The sequence below is a fragment of the Leptonychotes weddellii genome, chromosome 10, assembly GCF_054177405.1.
Source record: "Leptonychotes weddellii isolate Sample4059 chromosome 10, ASM5417740v2, whole genome shotgun sequence".
Classification (NCBI taxonomy): domain Eukaryota; kingdom Metazoa; phylum Chordata; class Mammalia; order Carnivora; family Phocidae; genus Leptonychotes; species Leptonychotes weddellii.
Window position 1 is genome coordinate 88,571,466 of NC_138378.1, and position 10,318 is coordinate 88,581,783.

Genomic DNA, 10,318 nt, shown 5'->3' on the forward strand with positions numbered 1-10,318 from the left:
ATCTCCCCAACTACAAAGCTCATGACATTCACATCCTACTCCTGCAGGGCCAAATGCATTATTGTCCTATATTAAAGAAAATGAATATGTCGTCTGAAGAGACATCTTACATATGATTATAGACTCTGTAAAATTTAAGAATCATCTTGCCTAAGGTCCCAAATGACAAAGTTGAGACTTGAATTCATGACTGGACCCAGGGCTCAGGTTCTTCACAATGCCTACAATATAGTAGGCATTCAATAAACATTAGGTATTATTATAGAGCCTCCCGGATTTGAAAAACAATCAGCTGTACTCACCATATTGAATAAAGTGAAAGGAAAATTAAATCTAATTCAGTTTCAGAGTATATTATTCCAGTTCTCTTCACAACAGCCTTATAGATGTATGTTTATTCACTCTACCCTACTCTTCCCTGTCTTTACCTAACTCTTCCTTACTCATAATTTAAGGTTCAATGAAAATGTGACCTCATTTATGATGCCCTCTTGAATCATCACAACCAGTGACTGAGTCACTTATAGTTCATGGCTTTTTCCTTAGCTGTTTGTTTTGCCCAGTATTATCTTCCCTCTTAGACTTTAAGCCCCTCCAGAATAGGCCCAGTCTTTTTATTTCTCCCAAAGCCAGAAATACTGTCCTGTGCTCGGTTGTTCAGAGTAAATGTTGAATGAACCATGAATGGCTTTGGTGGTGGATTACCTCGTGAGATTTGTCAGGTCTCTAGTTCTCTCCCTTTCTCTGCCTGCTCCCATATTAGTCAGCATCTTTATCAGAAGGGTACTAAAGCCTTTGCCATTTCTTAGTCACCTAGTAAATTCGACTTTGGGAAACTTGTAGCTAAAACAAACTGATTACAGTCAATTCTCAATCTGTGATAATACAGTATGAATGCAGCTTAGATAAATTAGGTCTACACATCATCCAAGTATCACACATTTTTGCTGTAATTTTCAATCTTTTCTGTCATAAAACCATTACCCTAGATATTAAGCAGTAAGGTTCTGTATCTCTTCCTTGTCCCCATATCACCAAGTGCTAAGTATGATATCAAAACAAATGGAAAATGTAGCAATAAATCATGTAATATGATGAATGAACCACAGAACCACTTCCTGTACCACAGAGCATAAAAACCTGTACGCCTGACAGATGCTAACAGATTCTCTACTTTTATTTTACCTTCAAATTATTTGAATTGCCTACTTTTTAGGTGACTCACCTCCCTCTTCTACTTTTAAAATTACCTACTGGTGTATTTCCCCTCATTTTTCTACTTCTTATTCCAGACAGAATAAAGATGAAATAAATAATTGAAGATTAAGTTAACATATAGAGATTAATATCATACTCTAATAACACAGTAATAATTCGGTACTGGTAATGCCAAGCCCAGGACACAGTAGACCCTCAATAACAAAGTTGTCTGAATAAGAACTTTTTTTTTTTTTTTTTAAGACTTTATTTATTTGACAGAGAGAGAGACAGTGAGAGGGGGAACACAGCAGGGGGAGTGGGAGAGGGAGAAGCAGGCTTCCCGCTGAACAGGGAGCCCGATGCAGGGCTCGATCCCAGGACCCTGGGATCATGACCTGAGCCGAAGGCTGATGCTTAACGACTGAGCCACCCAGGCGCCCCTGAATAAGAACTTAATTTTGAACTTCTGTAACACTATCTTTATCCTTTTTAGGGCACATACCACTTTGAATAAATTTAAGTTACTTGAGGGTTAAGTCTATATTTTATTTCCCTGGATATCGATACATTAAAGAAAAAGTTAAACAAGATCTTAGTTTAGAGGTCATTTCTTCCTTGATTCAAACAGTTGCCACCAGAAGCTGCGGCACACACATACATACTTTATATATGACAAGACTCTTACCGTGATACATATCCAGAATTTATAATGTCATTCCAGCTACTGTCCTTAGCTTCTCCACTGACAGAATCATATTTACTTTCAGTTTGACACTGAGTTTCAGATTCCTTCCTTTGCTGATAAGGTGGGGGGGGAAAAATCACTGTCAAAGCTGAACTGAAGTTAGCTAACAATCTTAAGCTATAAAATAACATTTAAAAAATAAGTAATATGGACAAAAAGAAAAGTATTCTAAGAACACAGAATACAGCATTTCCCTTGCCCATGGGAAGTGAAATGGGATGGGTGAAGGCCAGATGGGAACAAGTTGAGGAGTGAAGGGGTGGTAAGTCAGGAGAGACGAGAGGATGGGCAACAATGACTTCATGGTGAAACTTAAATAAATGTCCCCTTAGCCCCCACCACACACACACTTTCTCCCAACATTCTGAAATACATTAGATTCTAAAAAATGTCTTACTCTGTGAGGATGAGGATGGAAAAGTCTACGCACAATAAAAGTTGTTGCTATGATACAAAACAGAATAGTTCCAACTATTTCTTTCCACCAGTGTAAGAGGAGAACAGGATCCTTTTTGCGAATGTTCTTGTTGTAACTTGGGTTCTCGAGAAATCGGACTGTGATCTGTGTGCTCCGTTTGCTCCTCTCCCTCTTGTAGTATGGTAGATAATAACCATTATCTTCAAAAACAGACATTAAAAGATTATTTTTTTTTATAGATAAACCAATACAGGTCCACTTTTAATTGTTAAAAATTATCTATTTTCCTATCCTTCTATTACTAATTCCTTTTATTAAAGTTTCATCTCTTCTTTAACACTTTTCAATAGCCTCATTATCCTATTTTTTCTTTTTTCCCACACAAACATATTTTCCTTTATTCCATAAGCATCACAGATTTTCTTTTTACTGAATAATAAAACTAGAAAAAAACCTTAAGGGCCACCCTATTTATTACCTCTTTATTTTTTTTTTAAAGATTTTATTTATTTATTTGACAGACAGAGACACAGCGAGAGAGGGAACACAAGCAGGGGGAGTGGGAGAGGGAGAAGTAGGCTTCCCGCCAAGCAGGGACCCCGATGCGGGGCTCCATCCCAGGACCCTGGGATCATGACCTGAGCCGAAGGCAGACGCTTAACAACTGAGCCACCCAGGCGCCCCTTATTACCTCTTTAATAATCCAATTCTTTAAATGCAAGAAAGAATTAGATAGTACTCAATCTTCCTTCAAGGTTTTTAAGGTTTTACTCTCATTTGGCATCAATAAAATACAAATTTTACCATCAATTATTCTTGGCAAACTCAGAAGAAAACATCTCCAACAGTCTCCTTGGTTCATTTCAAGCTGTCAAAATGAGGTTGTCCTAGAAAGCAGCCTGCCTGTTTGGCTTCTATTTTGTACCATGTGGACCGACTACACAATTCTCTCTTACCTTGTATTTTGATCAGAATCAGATAAAGACTGTTGCTTCTAGGTTAGAGCCTCTGTTTTTGTCAATTTAAATTTTACAATAACTTCCCAGTGCTAGCATCTAGGGTGAATGGTGAGGAGTCTGTTTTTGTCTCATGCAGATTTGACAATTTTTTTTATATCTAACTATTCAAAGTCCTTTCATATCTGAATACATCCTAACTTTAAATACCCAGGCATGTATTTCCTGTCAAATTTCACCTACTCTTGACTTTTGCACTAATTTCCCTTGTTGGAGGACAAAATTAAAATCCCCTCATTCTATAGCATTTTCATAACCTATTTTCTTCATTATATAGGCTGATATTATATAGATTTTATTAAATAGGCTGATAACTAAATGAAAGCTAATCACAAGAATTAATGCTTACTGAACACTTACTATTTGCCAGACACAGTGCTAGTTAAGACTGTATGTGCATTATCTCATTTAGACCTCATAACAACCCAATAAATAAATATCAGGATTACTATCCTTGCTTTACAGATGAAGGAACCAAGATGCAGTTAAATTAGGTGTGCCCAACCTAGTATGTGGCAAAACTGAGATTTGAACCCTGGCAATCTAACTTTGGAACTTGCACCTTTGGCCACCATTCATACTATTCCTCCAAAGATATTTTCTACCTTCCAAAAACTACCTTTCATTTGAATTCTACTAATTAATTTCAAATTAATAAATAAACTAAAAGGAAAAATAAAACAGTATTTTCAATACAAGCTTCATCACACTTACCATATGGGTATTGCAAGATGGAAAGGGCGCCATTACTGTACTCTTCATGAGAAAACTTATCATTACTAAGACATTTGTCAAATTCATCAGACCCTACCAAGACAGGAGTTCTGGAAGGAGAATCTAAAAGAAAATGGTAAAATCTTAACTGTTGAGACTTTAGTGAAAATGCATGTACCTCATTAATTCAAAAAATAGATATTCAACCACAGTTGTTTAAATATGTTAAGTAAATGGCTTAAGGTTCTTCCCCCTTGAAAAGCAGTCTTGTAAAGAAGATGAGTCATTTAAACAAGTAATTAAAATAGGATGTGACATACGTGATAAAAAACATACAAGTCACGGAAAGATAACTGAAGGAAGTAGGTGGCCTACTATTTGAATTCAACTCATTTAAATGTCTCAAAGAATATGATGTAATAACCAGATAATGTTTCATAAATATTCTTAAAAAAATTTTTTTTTATTAGAGAATAATAGAGAGAGAGAGAGAGAGCACATGAGCAAGCACAGGGGGGATGGGCAGAGGGAGAGGGAGAGAGAGAATCTCAGGCAGGCTCCATGTCCAGCAAAGAGCTCAACGTGGGGCTCGATCCCACGACCCTGAGATTATGACCCAAGCCGAAATCAAGAGTTGGCCGTTCAATCAACTGAGCCACACAGGTGCCCCTGTTTCATAAATATTCTTAATATGTTAAGAGCTAAATGATACTTAGGTATAGTCAGTGAATGGTAAAGAGTGTATCTAGGTTGTCTAGAGAAATATTTTATTAACACTGATTTCTTTAGGAGCAGCTGCTGTTTCAATGAAATCATGCTGTAAATGATAATTAAAATTCAGTGACGTCTGAAATACCTTCCTAGTTTGTCAGAAAATAAAGAGTACATAACAGTTCTAATCTCTGTGGTATTCAATACTAGGACAAAGACAGAATAAGGCCTCTGAACACCTCAATAATAGTACAAAAGTTCATGATTCACTTACGAATTAAGGGTTTCCATTTGATTGTTGGCAAAGGCATAATTGCATGCTCATTATTGACAGATTCCAAGGCCTTGGGACTTGTAGGAAACTTTTCTGAAATTCTGACTGATGACTGCAGATACAGCTGACCTCTGTACATTCCTGAGTCAACAAGAACACTGTCAATTAGGTTTAGAATCAAGTACCAATGATTTTTTTCAAAAAGGTTCATTTTGATTTAATACAATTAGATTTATTTGTTATTTCTTCACATGCTACATAACTCTTTCCAAAGAAGAATCAAGCCTGAAGTACTGGAATGCAACCTAAAGGTTATTTCACAAAAACAGGAAAGGAAAGTTATACACGAGTTAAGCTGTTTCTCACTGAACAATAATTGTCAGTAATTACTGGAACACTTCCAGTAGGAAAGTTCAAAGAAAAGAAATCACTGCACACTTATAAAACTGACAGCTTAGAAGAAGTAACTTTCTTTTTAAGGAAACCAAAACACCTGTAATTCCAGAGATACTGCTAACACGCCAGTTAAATACTATCATAATACATGTGTGACATGTTATTCTTCCAAATTCTTGCATTTCATTGAGATTGAGGGGTGGGTGGCACATTGATAGAGCTTAAAGAATTTTATGAGTATCTGACCACCAACACTAGTGCAAATAATGAGACTCAAAAGTTTGCAAATTTTATTTTGTAAAGGCCTCCAATTGCCCAGAAGCACACAAGAATTTTGTTACTATTTTTCAGATAAGTTGTAAAGATACATAGAAAAAAATAAACATACACTTTAAGAGGGGGGGCAAATTGACATAGATGCAAATACAAATGTAGAAAGTTTTAGAATCTGAGGATAATTTACAGCATGCTGTATGATGGCAACATTTCTAAGCCTTTCTAATAGGGTCTCAGAGGAAAAGAATATGCCATAGTAATTGAAAGTTTCAGAATTGAATAAATGGAAAAAAACAGCAGGAATGGAAACCAAAGTATAAATCTTAAGGGCAATCTAAGGCAGGGAACGTTTTTAGGAATTAAAACTGCTATAGGCATACCAGAGGCAGAAAGGAACAACGTAGGAATAAAACTTAAATGTCCATATGTCCTATCACTAGATACGAGACATCTACTCACCTAGGTAAACGCTATTTTCCGTGGCTCCTCGAGCAGCTTCTACAATGTCTTCTTCATCTTCTAACACTTCATTGTTAGATGCATAACTTGTATCATCAAAAAGACTGATGGGAATGACTTTTCCATCCTTAACCAACCAAGCAGATGCAATGGGAGTACAAAACTAAACCAAAATAGAAAATAAATTTTACATAATTTCAAGCAGTATTTATGTAAATCAACTCCTAAAATGACATTTAAAAATCACAAATTAAAAAAATTTTTCCAGCTTTACAAGTATAATTGACAAATAAAAATGTATATATTTACAGTATACAATGCCATATTTTGACACATATATACATTATGAAATGATTAGCACAATCAAGCACCTGGATGGCTCAGTCAGTTAAGCGTCTGCCTTTGGATAAGGTCACGATCCCAGGGTCCTGGGATCGAGCCCCACATCAGGCTCCCTGCTCAGTGGGGAGTCTGCTTCTCCCTCTCCCTCTGCCCCTCCCCCTGCTTGTGCTCCCTTGCTCTCTCTCTCTGTCAAATAAATAAATAAAATCTTAAAAAAAAAAAGATCTACCCTCCTCATTTCACGTGTATGCATATCAATTATCATGCTGTACACCTCAAATATATATAGTTTTTATTTATCAATTATACCTCAACAGACAAGAAAAAAAATTTTTTTTAAAGATCTACCCTTGGGGCACCTAGGTGGCTCAGCCGGTTAAATGTCCATCTGACTCTTGATCTCAACTTAGGTCTTGATCTCAGGGTTGTGAGTTCAAGCCCTGCATTGAGATCTACTCTCAGCAAATTTCAAGTATACAATATAGTATTATTAACTATAGTCACCACACTGTACATTACATTTCCAGAACTTATTCACCCTGCATAACTGAAATCTTGTACCCTTTGACCAACATCTCTCCATTTCTCCCACTGCCCAGCCCCTGGCAACAACCATTCCACTCTCTGTTCTGTGAGTTCAACTTTTTAAAATTCCACATGTAAGTAAGACCACGCACTTTTTATCTTTCTGTGCCTGGCTTATTTCATTTAGCATAATGTCCTCCAGGTTCATCCATGTTTTAGCAAATGACAGCATTTCCCTCATTATGGCTGGATAATATTCCACTGCGTACATATACACACCCCATTTTCTTTATCCATTCATTCACTGATGGACACTTAGGCTCCTTCTATATCTTGGCTACTGTGAATAACGATGCACTGAACATGGCGGTGCAGCTATCTCCTCGAGATACTGATTTCACTTCCTTTGACTGTCTTCCCAGAAACAGGATGGCTGGATCATAGGGCAGTTCTCTTTTTAATTTTTCGAAAGCACCTCCATACTGTTTTCCACAGTGGCTGCACCACTTCACATCCCCACCAGCAGGGCACAAAGATACAAACACCCTCCCCAGCACTTGTTTTCTGTGGTCTTTTTCAGAAGAGCCACTCTAGCAGGTGTGGAGCCACACATATCTTAAAGCATAGAGAACAGGCTGAGAATCCAAAATGACAGTTATTTCCCTCAACCCAATAAGTCTGGTCAAACTGGGAAAGGAAAAAACGTATTTATAAATGCTCAGTGGTTTCAGGTACCTGGTATTCCCATTCCAGATGTCCTCCCTTCTTGCTAAACGCCATAACCTTCCAGTCAGCAACTGAGACCTTTATCACTGTGTCCATCATGGCGGCGTCCTGTTCTTCCACATCTGAAATAATTTTAGACCCTTCTTTGCTCCCACTGGGCTCTAAGGTGCTTTCAATAAATCCGGCTCTAGTTTCCATGTCTGGAATATACCGAAGTTCAAAGTGGCCAACACTGAAATTCCACCTTAAATTTACAAAGGTTTGTTTTAGAAATTTACACTTAAGTAAAGGGACCAAATAATAAAGAACCATTCTAGATTCAAGAAGCAAACACTAAAATTTTGTGATGAGAAAAAGAACTCAACATAATTTTCTGGAAGTGCTCCACTGGTTTATGCCACAAGAGGGCATCACTTTGTTCTGGTCCTTTAGAAACAATGGTTCTACCTTGTAAACCAACAATGGCTATGGGACAGATTTTCCCTCAAAAATTAACAAACGTTCACATTTCCAAATCAGAACGATTTTCTCCAGACACATCAAAGTTACCTTAAAATAAGGGCAGCAGCAATCTGCTTTCTTTATTAAAGTCTGGGCACATTTCGTTCAAGTGCAGATAAATTAATACATCCCAGTAAACCAATGGTACACAGCAAGTTGAATGCATCAATTTTATATTTATATGAAAACATAGCCCTGAAAGGCAATGTGACCCAGCATACCAAGGCTGAAGGCCATACCACCTCAGCTCCAATCTGAGATCTCTCCTGAGATCTGGCGAGTCATCGAACCTTTCCTGAATTTCAGTGTCCTCATCCATAAAGTGGCAATAATAATGTTTCCTCTATAATCAATATATAGAAAAATCACTTAACTATTGACAGTATAATGACTTGTCACTTAGATATAAAGTGGTTTAATAATTCTGATGTCTATTAAAAAAATATACTTAAGGAACATGGATCTTAGACCCCAGACTCTTCCTATTCCGGTAACTCAAAATTCTGTTAAGTTGGACATCTGTTCCTATTGGTGGCTGGACACCCAGCGGACACTCAAATACTTAAGGAGACAAAATCCCATCAGGATAAAGAAGGTCAGGTTGCCAGCAGATGCAAAGCCCTATTCATAGTCCAGTGAACACAGAAATATTTTCTTAACTGAGTTTGAGAAAACAGGAAAGGAAATTGAATTATATTGCATCAGATTAGACAAAATCTGAAAGTCTGGTTCATTTTCAAAAGATAAAGATGAGATCTCCAATGATTTTTACTACAGGCAAGTTAAAATTTAAAAAAGGTTTAAAAAAAAACCAAGCATGTGATTTAGGATCAGCACATGTCATCTCATCATCTTACTTTTTAATCACATATTTAAATGTAAAAATTACATAAAGAATTCTTTATTTGAAAAGGGAAACAAAAAGGCGTTTGACAAAATAAATTATACTTTAACACTTTAAGAAAATAGACTAAAACATATTTTAAAATTGGGGTTGTCAAACACACTGTGAAATTACTTACTAGAGAGAACTACAGAGTCAGAAATGCAAGTTGAAATAAAGCACATTAACTTTGTCTTAAGAGTGCTCTGCATTCAAAGAAATTCGATCAGTGAGGTTTGCTATAGTCATCGTATGGGCCTTTTCCCGGTTACCACCTCCAGAGCCTATGGTGGGAGTTTTCAATTTGGGATTTGTTGATAATCATGAGACCATTTTTAATTTAGGACCTAAGTTTCTCTTAAAAGAGCTGTATGTTTTTAGGACAAGAAAATAGTTCAGGAAATCTCCATAAAGAAAAATCTGATAAATTTGGGTTTTGCTGAACCTGTAATTATCAACAGCAGCATTCTCTGAATACATACTTCTCGTTGCCACTGCGAGGTCCGACAGCTCTAACAGTTTTCTGCGAGCGTTGCAGAAGCAGGATGTCTTCTTGTTCCATATCATCATTATCCCATTGGCGACAACCCAAAGCTGAACAGATGTACCTCACCTGAAAAGACAGATATAAATTTTGTGAAGAATACAGGTTATAGGAGATCAGAGACATTAAAAGAATCAATATAATTTATAAAAAATTGAGCTCTCTAAGTATTAAGAAGCATCAGTTAAACTATCAACTCCTAAAATGAGTTACTTAGAACCATAAAGGAAACAATAAATATTTTGTTCAGGGAATGATTTTAAGGATTTAGGAAATTTTAGTTTTATTTGGGGGGTTTCCATGGAATACACGAAAAGAAACAGATAACCAGTTGTGACCTCCTAGCAATAATATCATTAATAAAATTCCAGGTGAATTAAAAAAAAATTAGCCTCAGAGTTTCCATTTGATGGAAGTATTAGGTTTTTAAAGACTTAAACCTTTCCTAATAGCTATAGTATTTAAAAGTGCCTCCTTCAAAGAGCCAAGATGTCCATCAACAGATGAATGGATAAAGAAGATGTGGTATATATATACAATGGAATATTATGCAGCCATCAAAAAATGAAATCTTGCCATTTGCAGCAA

The 10,318-nt window shown here is 36.5% G+C and overlaps 1 protein-coding gene across 2 annotated transcripts in view; it reads right to left on the reverse strand.

Annotated features, from left to right (window-relative positions):
* EIF2AK3 (eukaryotic translation initiation factor 2 alpha kinase 3) overlaps nucleotides 1–10,318 on the reverse strand; it is a 66,143-nt gene that overhangs the window by 19,755 nt on the left and 36,070 nt on the right. For both annotated transcript variants that reach the window (XM_006741158.3, XM_081796752.1), the window contains exons 4-10: nucleotides 9,669–9,799; nucleotides 7,812–8,046; nucleotides 6,210–6,372; nucleotides 5,079–5,219; nucleotides 4,094–4,216; nucleotides 2,343–2,563; nucleotides 1,886–1,998 (exon numbers count right to left, since the gene is read on the reverse strand). In XM_006741158.3, coding sequence (XP_006741221.2) covers nucleotides 1,886–1,998; nucleotides 2,343–2,563; nucleotides 4,094–4,216; nucleotides 5,079–5,219; nucleotides 6,210–6,372; nucleotides 7,812–8,046; nucleotides 9,669–9,799 — 1,127 coding nt within the window. The remainder of the gene's footprint in view (nucleotides 1–1,885; nucleotides 1,999–2,342; nucleotides 2,564–4,093; nucleotides 4,217–5,078; nucleotides 5,220–6,209; nucleotides 6,373–7,811; nucleotides 8,047–9,668; nucleotides 9,800–10,318) is intronic.